The sequence below is a fragment of the Megalobrama amblycephala genome, linkage group LG7, assembly GCF_018812025.1.
Source record: "Megalobrama amblycephala isolate DHTTF-2021 linkage group LG7, ASM1881202v1, whole genome shotgun sequence".
Taxonomy (NCBI): domain Eukaryota; kingdom Metazoa; phylum Chordata; class Actinopteri; order Cypriniformes; family Xenocyprididae; genus Megalobrama; species Megalobrama amblycephala.
Window position 1 is genome coordinate 18,333,091 of NC_063050.1, and position 15,561 is coordinate 18,348,651.

The 15,561-nt window shown below is 34.4% G+C and overlaps 1 protein-coding gene across 4 annotated transcripts in view; it reads right to left on the reverse strand.

Annotated features, from left to right (window-relative positions):
* Nucleotides 1-15,561, reverse strand: part of tbck (TBC1 domain containing kinase) — a 68,890-nt gene that overhangs the window by 51,254 nt on the left and 2,075 nt on the right. For all 4 annotated transcript variants that reach the window (XM_048196305.1, XM_048196303.1, XM_048196304.1 and 1 more), the window contains exons 3-17: nt 13,302-13,374; nt 9,223-9,337; nt 8,426-8,499; nt 7,748-7,889; nt 7,155-7,215; nt 6,965-7,026; nt 6,514-6,575; nt 4,491-4,639; nt 4,241-4,379; nt 4,012-4,111; nt 2,600-2,649; nt 2,358-2,487; nt 1,517-1,615; nt 852-914; nt 451-577 (exon numbers count right to left, since the gene is read on the reverse strand). In XM_048196305.1, coding sequence (XP_048052262.1) covers nt 451-577; nt 852-914; nt 1,517-1,615; nt 2,358-2,487; nt 2,600-2,649; nt 4,012-4,111; nt 4,241-4,379; nt 4,491-4,639; nt 6,514-6,575; nt 6,965-7,026; nt 7,155-7,215; nt 7,748-7,889; nt 8,426-8,499; nt 9,223-9,337; nt 13,302-13,374 — 1,446 coding nt within the window. The remainder of the gene's footprint in view (nt 1-450; nt 578-851; nt 915-1,516; nt 1,616-2,357; nt 2,488-2,599; nt 2,650-4,011; nt 4,112-4,240; nt 4,380-4,490; nt 4,640-6,513; nt 6,576-6,964; nt 7,027-7,154; nt 7,216-7,747; nt 7,890-8,425; nt 8,500-9,222; nt 9,338-13,301; nt 13,375-15,561) is intronic.

Below are 15,561 nucleotides of genomic sequence, written 5' to 3' on the forward strand. Positions count from 1 at the left end.
CATTTTAGTGAGAATTCTAGAGGAGAAAATTAGTTTAATTGTAATAAAATTTACATCCTGAAAATAAATATACCAAATTTTCTTGATGCAAAATTAAATGAGTTATGTATGGATGGAAAATTTGCTTAATTGTAATGATAATAAATGAAAAAAAAAAAACCTTTCTCTAAAGAAAATATAATTTCTGATTATTTTTCTTTGCATTGGGGTGAAATATGACCCAGAGATCTTCTTGACAGATTTTGTGAGACTCACCCACACAGACATTAATAAATCACATCAGCGCACAAACTTGATTTGATCTGTTATCTTTATCAGATAGTAAGAACCTTTAGGCCACTAGACCATAAAGATGCCTGTTACAAATCAAACACTGTGAGGCTTTGCTGCCATCTAGTGGTAGAAAAATTCAACCGTGCATCTGACCCCACCCAACTATTGCTCCATCACCTTGCCAGTAGACCAGGTCAGGATGAGACACCACCCAGGCCTTGAGTACCCGCCGAAACTTGACGTGACCCTGAGGCGACGACAACAGCTCATCGTACTGGTGACAGCGAGGGATGTCCACTTCAATCTGTGTCACATATATAACAAAGGCTGAACGAATCTCTAAAGCTTCTAATGCATAAAATCTGCAGTCTTAAATGAACTCAGATTTCTGTCAGCGCTGTTTGCGCCAGGATTGCTTGAAATATTCAGCAGTGGATAGTCAAATCTTAACAAGGCTTAAAGGTGAAGACAGGCACTCCGCAAACAAAGTGAATTATTCAACAGGCTGATGAATTATTCAGTTTTTCAATAACTCTAATCAGTGCAAAGACTATCAAACACATGGACGTGATTCTCACCTGTCTATCAGTGGGGATGGGCGTGTCCTTATCGATGCCGTCATATTTTGATTGGATATCCCCCTGTGGGAGTTTGTAAACTGATTTGAATGTGGGAATAAAAATAGGAGTGTTGCACTAAAAGGCACGTTCAAAATTACAATGGAAAAGGTCATTGCTTAAAAGTGAAATGTGCATTGAATTTATGTCAACATTTGATTGATTGCACACGTCATGCAAACATAGGAATCGATAGTCCATTAAAGACCAAAAATGCAAGGCATGCTTTTTACTTGTTTGATTTGACTACACACAAAAAAATAAATAAATAAATAAATAAATAAATATACCAGCTCACAGTTCCCTATTAAAAAGGTTGTGAAACATCTATTGCTGAACAATTACAATATATTCCTTGACAATTGTTATTGTTAATATGTAATTCATTTTTCCAGGAGCTCATTGCTTCTACCTTCAGTTAAACTGCTAACAGTGATTGCAAATTAATTGCCTAAATTATTACATTATTTGCTAACTGCATTCTTTAAATTGTAATGTTGACATGCATTCTCTGTAAAGCTGCTTTGAAACGATATGTATCGTGAAAAGCGCTATACAAATAAACGTGAACTGAATTAAATTGAACAATCTGTTCCTTGGTGTACAACGCAGTATTTTGTTGGTACCTCAACTCCTAGTAAGGCTGCCCAGGCCAGACCCCTCAGAAGAGGAGGAATATCAACCCTCGCCTCCTTCCAGATCTGGTACTTCTTGTAGGGGTATGCCTAAAAAATAAATGCAAAACATTTATGGCATTATTACAAAGGGGAATGTCATAAGACCTGTCAAGAACATGCCCGGGTCATATTTCACAATAAAAAACAAAGGAGAAAAAGGAAAAAAAGGTATTTTTAGGAGGTTTAAGATATGCACTGTGACATTACTTTCAGAAAGAAAGAAAGAAAGAAAGAAACAAAGAAAGAAATTGCTTTTATTGATATGAAAGTCAGCATTGTTTTACAGTGAAGAAATATAAAAAAAATATATTATTCTGAATATTTTTATGCAAAATACAATGAGTTATTATTTAAACTGTAAAATAACAGTAAAATATTTGTTCATCATGGTAGTTTTGCTGCACTTATTTTTTTTCCACTATAAAATTATTTTATAGAAATAGCAGAGTGTTAAAACTTATTTTACGAGCTGATGAAATCTATTACTATGAATTATTACTCAACACGAAACTTTCAGCTATCACCATCAACAAAAAAGGTTTCAAAAGGACCGATAAATCAACATTAATGACATGAAATGACTGTTTTTGGTGTCTTTATGAAAATGTTAATAGCCCTAATCATAAAACTAACCTCAAAAAACAACCTTTAGCATTTTTAGATAAAAAAAAGCACATAATTTAGAATCTTTATGAACCAATTTTCCTGTGGGTGGACGTCCATCATGAGATGATTTCATCAGCTATTCTTATATGGTCATTTTCAGAAACTGTGTGTGTGTGTAAAGGACCTTGAGCAGTCTGTCGAAGAGGACAATGCGGGTGAGCTGGTACTCGGTATCTCTTTCCCGGATAATGAGGGGCAGTGTGACGGTGGCAGACAGTTCATTACTGCTGTTAGACTGAGGCAGGCTGGATTGCCTGCGGGACACACGGGACATTTCTGTACCATCAGACAGACACAGACTGCTGCCAAACACACCAGAATACTGAACACAGAATGAGAGCTAATGAACAAGAGAAGATTTCTTACTCATCTTCCAATAACGGATAGTACGTCTCCCCTGCAACATCCTTCAGCCTCTATAATGAGAGATTAGCAGTGTTTTAGCATGTCAAAATACGTTATTTGGATTTGTTAAATCATATGGGGTGTGCTATAAAAAAAAAAAAAAAAATGCCCAATATTGTCCAGATTTAGTTTCAAAACTTTTGACAGCTTCAACACGAACCAATTTTGTAGACATTTAAAAAAAAGTTAATCATGTTATTGTTAAAGATAATTGATATATATATATATATATATATATATATATATATATATATATATATATATATATATATATATATATATATATATATATATATATATATATATAAATAAAAAAACATTTAATTCAGCTGGATAATGGTCACTTCAGTTGTAAACTTTTGTAAACGTCTCCTCTGCTCATCCAGCACGAGCTGCAGAGTTGCATATAGTGCAGCAGGAATCACAGTTCACTGATCACGTGATGAGAGTAACGCGAGATGACTGACAAGACCATGGCGGAGGATTCGCCATTTTCACTTTGAATACTAATAGAGTACTTTGATTATAGTTGCACTTAAGGTTTGCAATTAATAAGACTAAGATTTTTGTTATTTATACAGTTTCTTTTTCTCTGTTTGTGGCGACCAGGGCGGGCGAGAGCCGTGAGGGAACGGCGCGAGGCCGGTGGCGCGAGTGTTAATGAGCTTCACCTGGGAGGCGCACCGGCCTTGAGTCCCTCACGGAGGAGCTCCGGGAGCATAAAAGGAGGAGCGACTACAGTGAAGGACGAGAGAGGACCAGGCCTGGACTTTATTTTACGTTTTATTATGTTTGTGTGGCCGGCAGACGTCCGCGAGGGTCTGCCGGCATTACTTTCGTTTTGTTCTTTGTTTATTTTGGTATTAAAGTTTTGTTGAACGTTCGCCGGTTCCCGCCTCCTTCTTCCCCCACTACGAACTTAAGTCTACTACACTGTTCAACTTGTGGAAAAGAGTTAGGAGGTCACACACAGCTTAAATCAGAAGTTCTGGAAGCTCATAATTCATGTACAGAAAGGTCTGAAGAGATTCATGCGAAATCATACAGGAGAGAAGTCAGTCATTTGAGTTTGTGGCAAAACCTTTTACAGGGTTTATATATTGTTGTCTTTCAATACATATGATAATTCGTACTCAGAAAGTACAACTGAAATTACATTCATTTACAAGATGATTAGTTAAAACATTTCAAAATGCACATGCAGACTATTTTTCCAGTCATGAATTTTGTCACTGAGGATTTCTTAAAAATGCTGTGCAAAAATCTCATCTCGTTCTTATGAACCCACTCTTGTGTCTCGTCTCGTGAGCTAAGTGTCTCATCACACCTCTAATTATTTACATTTGATGGCCCATACGAGCAAATACACTTACATTTTTGAGCTGATAAAGAGAAAGTGTCACAGTTGTGTCATCCAATAGGAAACTTCTGTCCCGGCCTTGACCAAAAGACTCGCCATCCTCCAAAATGAACCTAAATAGCAAACATATTCAACAATATTAATAAAATTCAAATGACAAGATGTCTTATTTTGCACCCTGAAATAATGATAAAGCTGATCCTAAAGCTGGCATTATGTGGGGATCAGAGATGTGTGGGTACTTGGGAAGGGTGCAGACAGGAGGTTTTGACTGGATGATCTCTTGATTGGTCAGCTCTTTCTCTAGGTCTCCTCCTGCCAGACACCACAGGTGATACACCTCATCAATGCCTCTCTCTGCCAGGTAGTTCTCTCCATCATCTACACAACACAGCAGCACACTCATTAACTTTATTTTTAGCAATAACCTTTTTATAGTCATTAAAATGATTTTCAACATTTTTCTCTAGTGTGAGTTCTGGTGACCCAAACCTTTACAGAGTTCACTGATGTCCTCAGGAAGCTCTAAATGGGCACAGCGCGGGGAGGCGGCAAACAGACGCACAGGGCTCTGGTAGGGCGTGTACTGACAGGAAATGCTCTCAAACACAGAGTCTCCCAGAAGCTCTGCTGGGGTGGGTCTGAAAGACAGGAACAATTAGCGAAGACACTAATCATCATTATTAATTAAGCATAAGCTTGCTCTGCTCTGTTTATTCAAATTTCTATTAATAATTAATAGATAGTAAATCAATTCCAGTAACATGACGATTCAATTAGACCAAAGCAAATAACTTGACTTGGGCTGAGTGAAATATATAATGTTTACACTCCAAAATAAATAAAAAAATAAATATATAATTGTATTAACTATTTTTTTTATTTAAAATTATAAGATTACATTATTCCATTTATATGCACAAATATATATATATATATATATATATAGATATAGTGGCATGAAAAAGTATGTGAACCCCTTGCAGAATCTGTGAAAATGAGAATTATTTTAATAAAATAAGAGGGATAATAAAAAATGCATGTTATTTTTTGTTTAGTACTGTCCTGAGTAAGATATTTTACATAAAAGATGTTTGCATTTAGTTCACAAGACAAAACAATAGCTGAATTTATTAAAATAACCCCATTCATAAGTATGTGAACCATTGATTCTCAATACTGTGTGGTTACCTGATGATCCACGACTGTTTTTATGTTTTGCGATGGTTGTTCATGAGCAGTTAAACTGAGCTCTGTTCTTCAGAAAAATCCTCCAGCTCCTGCAGATTCTTCAGTTTTCAATCATTTTTGCATATTTGAACCCTTTCCAGCAGTGGCTGTATGATTTTGAGATTCATCTTTTCACACTGAGGACAATTGATGGACTCAAACTCAACTATTAAAAAAGGTTCAAACATTCACTGATGCTCCAGAAGGAAACACGATGCATTAAGAGACGGGGGGTGAAAACTTTTGAATTCGAATATCAAGGTAAATTGTACTTAATTTTTTTTCCGGTAAACATGCAAGTGTCTTCTGTTGGTTCTGAAGGGCAGTACTAAATGAAAAACAATGATATTTAAACAAAATAAGAAAAATTGTGACATCTTCATCCTGTTCAAAAGTTTTCACACCCCGACTCTTAATGCATCGTGTTTCCTTCTGGAGCATCAGTGAATGTTTGAACCTTTTTTAATAGTTGAGTTTGAGTCCCTCAGTTGTCCTCAGTGTGAAAAGATGAATCTCAAAATCATACAGTCACTGCTGGAAAGGGTTCAAATATGCAAAAATGCTTGAAAACCGATGAATCTGCAGGAGCTGGAGGATTTTTCTGAAGAACAGCTCAGTTTAACTGCTCAGAACAAACAAGAGACTCATGAACAACCATCACAAAACAAACAAACAGTTGTAGATCATCAGGTAACCACACACAGTATTGAGAATCAATGGTTCACATACTTATGAATGGGGTTATTTTAATAAATTCAACTATTGTTTTGTCTTGTGAACTAAATGCAAACATCTTTTAAGTAAAATATCTTACTCAGGATGTACTAAACAAAAAATAACATGTATTTTTTATTATCCCTCTTATTTTATTAAAATAATTCTCATTTTCACAGATTCTGCAAGGGGATCACATACTTTTTCATGCCACTATATATAAGTTATAAAGTTTTAAATTATTATTATTTTTTTTATTTACGATTATATTATTTTTATATATTATTATTTATATTTATTCCATTTATTATGCACCAATATGATATTAAAAAAAATAATATATAAAATAAAATAAAAGATGTAATATATTATATTAAATAAATAATATAATTAAATTCATCATTTTATTTTTATTTACAATTATAGAATTATATTATTATTATATATTATTATTATTTATATTTATTCCATTTATAAGCAAATATGACTGCATAAAAAGCTTTGGAAGATTAGAAGGAGGTTTTTTTTTTTTTTTCCTATAAAGAAATGATAAAGGAGATGGACAGACTACCTTTTTGAGGGGAGAAACGTCAGGCATTTCCTCAATAAAGCCTGCACATTTTCAGGCAGCTCCTGGGGAAAAGTCAGAGACAAGAATATTAGTAAAGCATCAAACCCAGCCATACTCTAATAAATCAGCACTTTCTGTCATTCACGCTATAAACTCCACTGAAAAGTGAGGTTTTATGAGGACATTTGGAAAACATTAGCCATACGACTGGTGTGCGCTCAGTGTCAAGCTAAGAAGAGTTTATCTGAGAGGTTTCAAAGTAAACCTTTTAAAGTTAAATCCCTTTGAAATGAAACCACAGAGATAAACCACATCTTACTGTGACACTGATTGTGTACTTTTCTGTCCTGCAGTAAAAGGTTTAGAAAAAACAAAAAAACTTGAGATCTATCTTTGTATGGAATGTAAAGTACAACGATGAAAGTCTATCCATTAAGACGAGCAAACTTACCTTAACTGTATCCAAGCATCCGTGTTCCTCAGCAAGAACAGTGATTATGTCATCCATGCATCCTGTAGAGACAATAAGAAGCAAAAAAAAAAAATCAGAGATATTCTAATGGTGAAATTCATTACAACAGAAAATGGACAGAATAATGTGATGTGAATGAATAAATAGCGTAATGTAAACATGAACTCACCTAAGGTGATGATGAATTTCATTCTATCACTAATATCAATGTTCTGCAGAATCTGCCTTCCCTGTTGGACAACACAAGTCACATGATATCAAATAGTAAATGCTATAGAATCTGTGTGGTTAGTTAAAAAGTCAGTGAAAATGAGAAGTTAATATTTCTGCAGTAAGCAAACGTTCTACCCCATTCATCCATCCATCCATCTATCTGTGTTTTTAAAACAGACTTTAAACAACATTAAAGCTTGTTTACAAACTTTACTATCTAGTTAACATTTCAATTTGATGTCAAATGTTTATAATTGGACTAAGAAGACATAACTGGACTTGCATGACATTCTGCAATCAACAAAATTTCAATCAATGGATTATTTTAGGGGAAAAGTAATTTATAAACTTTACTGCCATTGTCTGATACACACTCATGAATATGTAAACTGTAAGTAAAACCTTAGGGGAAAAGGGTTTTCATTTATAAAGCATAAAAAATATATGTAACATTGTAAATTATTCATATCCTGGGGAAAACCGATTTGCATTAATGTAAAATTCAGTTTAGTCCCTGTTGAGCTGAATCTATGAAAACTCAGAGCGTACCACACAGAGTTCAAACAGAAGCACCCCGAGAGACCAAACGTCTGTTTTGGGCCCTGAAGGAAGCGGGGCCTCAATGATAGAGGGGTCGCTGGAATAGAAACAGCCTTGAGCAATAACCTCTGGAGGCAGGTAAGATGGATACCTACGGAAACAGAGAGGAACAGACAACACGGGTGCTGGAAAGGTCTCACAGAGTGCAGATGTGGTCCTTGTGATGCCAGATAACAAAAGATGTGTCCCACAAAACCCAAATCACAACCGGATATTATAAGACAGCCCCTCTGAGAACATGAGGGCTCCTAGCCGTGCCACTCAGATATGTTATTTAAGATGCCACATAAGGAAGCCGCTTTGATATCCAGGATCTGCTTTTGATCAAAACAAAGATGAGCCACAATGATGCGCATCTAATGTTAGTTCATCTTTCTTTATTACGAGAGCACAGCGTGACCCACTGATCTTTTTTTCCATGAAAGGCTGGCGCTTCGGTTCAGAGCCACAATGCATCTTAAAGAGACGGCGCACAAGATTTAAAGCTCGCCTTGACTTTCTGCTCCGCTATAATGATGCCGAGATGTTATCTGTACCCTTATATAGACACCAAAGCACGGGAGTTTCATTTTGAGGAATATCTTACAGCAGGAAACAAATGGAAAACATTATAGCTGAATGACGTACCCAATAGGGAAGTCAACATCTGCTCCGTGGTCGGTCATATGATACAGGCCGAATTTGGCCAACTTCACTTTACCCTGTTGAGTTTGTAAAAGAACATTTCATTCCAGGAAAACAGTGACTTGAAAGCAAGACAAAGTAACAATAAGAAACTGATCATTCTGACAAACTTCATCACATTGTTAATATTTGTTGGGTTTACTGTTTTAAGTTTGTCAGAATTATCAGTTTGTTTATAAAGCTCTTAAACTACAGCTGTTACACTTTTGAGCAACAATAATGACAGGTTAGAATTATATAAAAATAAAGCACAAAACAAAACAAAAATAAAAAAAATAACATAACATAACATAACATAACATAAAAATATAAAACTAAACTAAACCAAACCAAAACAAAAAACAAACCAAACCAAACCAAACCAAAACACAAAACAAAAATTAAAGTAAAAAACAAAACACAAAATAAAATAAAATAAAATAAAATAAACACAAAACAAAATAAAATAAAATAAAATAAAATAAAATAAAAAACACTAAATAAAATAAACAAAACAAAACAAAAAACACTAAATAAAATAAAATAAAAAACACTAAATAAAATAAAATAAAATAAAATAAAATAAAATAAAATAAAATAAAATAAAATAAAATAAAATAAAATAAAATAAAATAAAATAAAATAAAATGGTTTTGAGCACTTGGTCACCCCAAATTTTTTTTTTTTCTTTCTTTTTTTTTTTACATCATGCAACACAACACACCAATGAGTTCTCAATACACTTCCTTGTTTCCACATACCTCACGATCCAGGAGAACATTGTTGGGAGACAATGCGCGGTGCACCATGCCGTGTTCGTTCATAAACTCCAAACCTTCTAACACTTCATAAGCGACCTGAAGCACTTTCTCTGGACTAAGAGAGAGACAAGAACATCTGAAAACATCACTATCAAATCAAACTGGAAAATTCAATACATATATATAAAAACTTAAGTAACTATGGATATACACATGAGTTAACCTATGCCATGTTTGACTGAATAAGGCTCTGTGAGGTCAAATAAAAGGCATAATCCAATTGTACACAATAGAAATAACATGGCAAAATACTGTATAATTCCCTATGAATTAATTTAAGCGCCATTATTTCATAATAAACTGTCTGATTTAGACAGTAGATGGCAGAACAAGAGTAGTCTGAGCTGTTCAGTCACTGCTAAAATCAATCAGTTATTGGAAATATACCACTGGTTTACCTGGGAATGCTGCTTTTACAGCTATTTATATGCTCAATGATATTGCATGAACAAAAGAGAGCTGAAAGCGAAAGACACTGCGGTGACACATTACAATAAGGTTTCTTTTGTTAACATTAGTTAGTGCATAAGCTAACAATCTAACAATGAGAAATGTATTTTTACAATAATTTATTAACCTTTGTTAATGATAGTTATAGTCCCCCTGTGGTGAAAATCAAGTGTTTAATGTTGTTTTTATGTCTATGTTGTGTTTTTAACATGCTTTAAGACAAACCATGTGCAAATTCATATGTCAACAACATTGCTGAGTTTTTTCTCTTTAAAACTGCAGTAAACCAAAGACAGTCGGAGGCGGAGGGAGGGTCTAGCTAGCCTCTGTTTTGTTTGACAACACTTCGAACGTCAACAGGAAGTTACTCCACCCAGGATCGCTTAGAGAACCTTTAATTACCGTTATGTGTCCGACTTGTAAAAAGCGATAGCACTGTGCAGCATTTATCTCAGTAAGTTGACCGAGTGGATCTCGTCTGAGCTCGTGCGAGTGAGTGGAGGCGGGGCTAATTATCATATTCATAGAGCCGTGTATATTAAATGAGGCAAGGGTGTAGAGTTACATTCAAGCTATTTTAAGGCAGATTTTTTTTTTACAGGAAAAAAAACATGTAATTTTGGTAATCAAAGATGAGTTTTAAGTGATAAAATTATTGACTACGGGGGATTTTAATAAAAACGCACATGTTAGTTCACAGTTTAATAACTAATGTTAACACACACAACTTTTCATCTTAAAAATGTAGTAGTAAATGTTGAAATTAACATTAACTATGATTAATAAATGCAGTAGAAGTATTGTTCAATCTTAGTTCATGCTAACTAAGGTAGTTAACTAATGTTAACAAATGAAACCTTAAAGAATGAAAGTGAATGAAATCCCTTATGGGAATAAAATGTTTATGCCATGCCATTTCATGAACAAAAGAGTTAGTTTTTGGTGAATTTATGATGAAGTGCCGATTAAAGATTTGGGTGCTGTTTGTGATGTTACAGCTCTTTTAAATATAAATGCATAGAAACAATATTTAATTTAATTAATGCTTTATTCTGAATCAGGAATATGGAATTGAAAAATAAGGATGAATTTACTGAATAAAGTACTCATGTAATTTCACTGGAAACTGAAAACACACTGACTAGAAACCTGTAGAAAATTCAGGATGACAAAAAACACATTCCTTTAAAAATATCTGGATAGATTATTCAATGGAGTACTGAAATATTGCTAGACTGATTGCTTTGACTGTAAATTCTCACTTGATGTTTTACATTTTGTCTAAAATTTGAAGTTGTACTGGTTTCAATAAGTTGATTTTGTCCTCTGTCTTGTTTTAGTCATTTTTAGGAACATTCGCTCAGTAAAATACCATCTACGGCAATAGTCTTTGACAGTGAACCGCTGTCACATTGGCCCAATTTACACCTGCTGATAACATTCATCATTTTCTTAAACTCTGATCTCAATTGTGTCAATATTACAAAACAAAAATAACACACATAACAAAAACAAAAATAACACACACAGTGATCAAATGCTTTCACGAAAAGAAAAGCTTCCCAAAAACTGTCCCCATGAAGAATTTGACAATAGTGTCAATAGCTTCCACATGAGAGGATGCAAACCACTAATGAATCTCAGACCAAAAAAACCTCTGCAACAAATATCAATGGGTCTTTTGACCTGATAATATAGAACAGATTAAAAATGATAAAACTAGTCACTGAGTGAAGTCTGAAGAATATGAACTGTTCAAATATGCTTTTCAGAAAATACTGTGGCAGTACCATGGTACAGTGATAGCATCGAATGGTTATGTCATGGTACTTTTCAACAGTTCGGACATTTATGTTGACTACTTTTATTTCAAATGCTGAATTAAAATAATGTCAAAATAAAAGCTATATTATATATATATATATATATATATATATATATATATATATATATATATATATATATATATAAAACATTATAACATAATAATAAACATAATAATAAATGTTTCTTGAACAGCAAATCAGCATATTTTAGAATGATTTCTGAATGATCATGTGACAGGGTTCGTACAGATACTGTAAAATGAAATTCCAGGACTTTCAAGGACTTTTCAAGCACTACTTTTTTGTTTATCAAGGAATACAATCAGAGATCTCACTTATCAAAATATATCTTTATTATCTTTCAAATTCTAAAAAGGCAAATAAGGCAAATAGATAAATAAATATAAACTAATAAAACAAAATGATACAAATAAAGTGCAGCACATGCAACGATTGTGGTAACTTTAACCACTGAAAGGATACTATGACAAAGATAACGCTTTCCTTATTCAAACTTTTTTTTCCCCATGAATATATAATTGACCTGAAGAATGAAAGCTGTATCATATACTTGGATATTTATATGAGCAATATCACACTCATAGCCATGCGAAATGTCTCTATATCTATACCAGACTGTTAATTTTCTGTGAAAAGTTTGTTTTATCGATAAAATTAAACACTAATTTCATATATAGTCTTTCAATAAATCAAGCACTTCTCAAGTACCTTTTCAAGGGTTTTCCAGGACTTTAAATTTCAAGAAGTCAAATTTAAGCACCTTAAAGGGATAGTTCACCCAAAAATGAAAATTTGATGTTTATCTGCTTACCCCCAGAGCATCCCAGAGCATCCAAGATGTAGGTGTCTTTGTTTCTTCAGTAGAACACAAATGATGACTTTTAACTCCAACCGTTGCCGTCTGTCAGTCAAATAATGCTAGTGGATGGGAATTTCTACAATAACAGTAAATAAAACTTGCTTAGACAAATCCAAATTAAACCCTGCAGCGCGTGACGACACATTGATGTCCTAAGACAAGAAACGATCGGTTTGTGCGAGAAACCGAACAGTATTTATATCATTTTTTACCTCTAATACACCACTATGTCCAACTGCATTCATCACTCGATTCGTTTGGTCTGATCGCGCTCTGACAGCGGCAGTGATGTCTCGCTCTCATTGAAGTATATGCGCGATACATCACTGCCGCTGTCAGAGCGCGATCAGACCAAACGAATCGAGTGATGAATGCAGTTGGACATAGTGGTGTATTAGAGGTAAAAAATGATATAAATACTGTTCGGTTTCTCACACAAACCGATCGTTTCGTGTCTTAAGACATCAATGTGTCGTCACGATCCGCAGGGTTTAATTTGGACTTGTCTATGCAAGTTTTATTTACTCTTATAGTAGAAGTTCCCATCCACTAGCATTATTTGACTGACAGATGGCAATGGTTGCAGTTAAAAATCATCATTTGTGTTCTACTGAAGAAACAAAGTCACCTACATCTTGGATGCGCTGGGGGTAAGCAGATAAACATCAAATTTTCATTTTTGGGTGAACTATCCCTTTAAGCACCTTGTACGAACCCTGATGTGACACTGAAGACTGGAGTAATGGCTTTGGCCATTTCTAATCAATTGAATGCATTCTTGGTGAGACTTCTTTCTAAAATATAAAAAAAAAGACCCCAAACATTTGAACCACGCATTATTTTCAGTTGGACTTGATTGTTACCTGACTGGTTTCCCCTGCTTCAGAAGATCTTTTAGGCTTTTTTCATAGTGCTCAGCAACAATAACCAGCCGTTCTGCAAAATAACAAGAAGACAAGAAGTACTTGCTTAGATGACAAACACAGACAAAATATTCTCTGAACGTATTAGGTTAATATTATTTATAATATTAATATCAATTATCTACACATTGCATTCAAGGTATACATTTTATCAGTCAATTATTATTTAAAGATATTTTGACATTTTCTGGACGTTTAATTACATGCTGAATATCTTTACTTGTTGGCCAAAATAAGTGACATGTACAGTGTAGATTAAAAAAATATATATATTTAAAGAGTTAGTTCACCCAAAATGAAAATAATGTCATTTATTACTCACCCTCATGTCGTTCCACACCCGAAAGACCTTCGTTCATCTTCAGAACACAAATTAAGATATTTTTGATGAAATCCAAAGACTCCAAAGACTCTATAGACAGCAATGCCATTGTAAATCTCAAGATCCATAAAGGTACTAAAAACATATTTAAAGTGAGTACAGTGATTCTACTTTAATATTATAAAGCGACGAGAATACTTTTTGTGTGCCAAAAAAACAAAATAAAGACTTTTTAACAATCTCTCGTGATGGCCGATTTCAAAACACTGCTTCAGAGCTTTACGAATCGAATCAGTGATTCGGATCTCCTATAAAACGGCTAAACTGCTGAAATCACGTGACTTTGGTGCTCCAAACCGCTGATTCGATTCGTAAAGCACTGAAGCAGTGTTTTGAAATGACATCACGAGATATTGTTGAAAAGTCATTATTTTGTTTTTTTGGCACACAAAAAGTATTCTCGTCGCTTTATAATATTAAGGTTGAACCACTGAGCTCAAATGAACTGATTTAAATATGTTTTTAGTACCTTCATGAATCTTGAGATTTACAATGGCATTTCTGTCTATAGAGGCCTCACTGAGCCATCGGATTTCATCAAAAATATCTTAATTTGAGTTCTGAAGATGAACGAAGGTCTTTCAGGCGTGGAACGACATGAGGGTGAGTAATAAATGACATTATTTTCATTTTTGGGTGAACTAACCCTTTAAAAATGGACAGATTCAAACTTTGAGATACTTTGATATGCTGCAGTCATTTTAATTATTACTTTTTTTACAAACACTATTGTTTTATAACTGCAACCGCTCCAAAACGTACAAGATCCTTGCATACTATTCCCAGTTGAATCAACACAATGAAGAAAAAAAACTTGGCTCCCTAAAGAAGAGCGTCTTATAAACTGCTTTTCAATATCCTCAGAAATGAATATTCCCTCCAGCAAGATGATGACCTGCATTCAAGGTCATTTCTCAAACATGAAAGAAAGTTATAACACTAATAAATCCGCATAATGTCATTAGGACAGGACTTCAAACACAAGTGTTTGCATACACATGCATCGATCTCATAGGGCACACATGCATTGAACAAAGCACACTGTGCATGATAAATACTGAGCTAACAGCCATAAAGCAAGTAAAGATAAAAAGAAACATTCTCGCACAAAGATTCCCCACATGAATAATGTCATTAAACCACAGAGATAAAAATCACTAGGAAGAGCACCAGAAAACAAAACCAGGCTTGATGAGGCTCTAAAAGGTAAAGGAAACATTTCAACTTAAAGGGTTAGTTCACCCAAAATTGAAAATTCTGTCATTAATTACTCACCCTCATGTCGTTCCACACCCGTAAGACCTTCGTTCATCTTTGGAACACAAATTAAGATATTTTTGATGAAATCCGAGAGGTATATAATTCGTCCATAGACAGCAATATAATCAACACTTTCAAGGTCCAGAAAGGTACTAAAGACATCGTTAAAACAGTCGACGTGACTGCAGTGGTTCAATCTTAATTTTACGAAGCAACGAGAATACTTCTTGTGCGCAAAAACAAAACAAAAATAATGACTTTATTCAACAATATCTTCTCTTCTGTGTAATTCTCATATATTGTTCACGTGTAGCGCTTCCAGGTTCTACGTCAGAACACAGACTCATTATTGGCCGGCATCAGCATCACACGCATCCGTCGTACTGCTCACGTGATCAGCTTTGGCCAATAGTGAGCTGGCATTCGGGCGTAAAGACAGAAGCATTTACTGGGCTTACTGCGGCAACTACGTAAGGATAATGACAGGGAAGAGAAGAGATTGTTAAATAAAGTCATTATTTTTGTTTTGTTTTTGTGCACAAAAAGTATTCTCGTCGC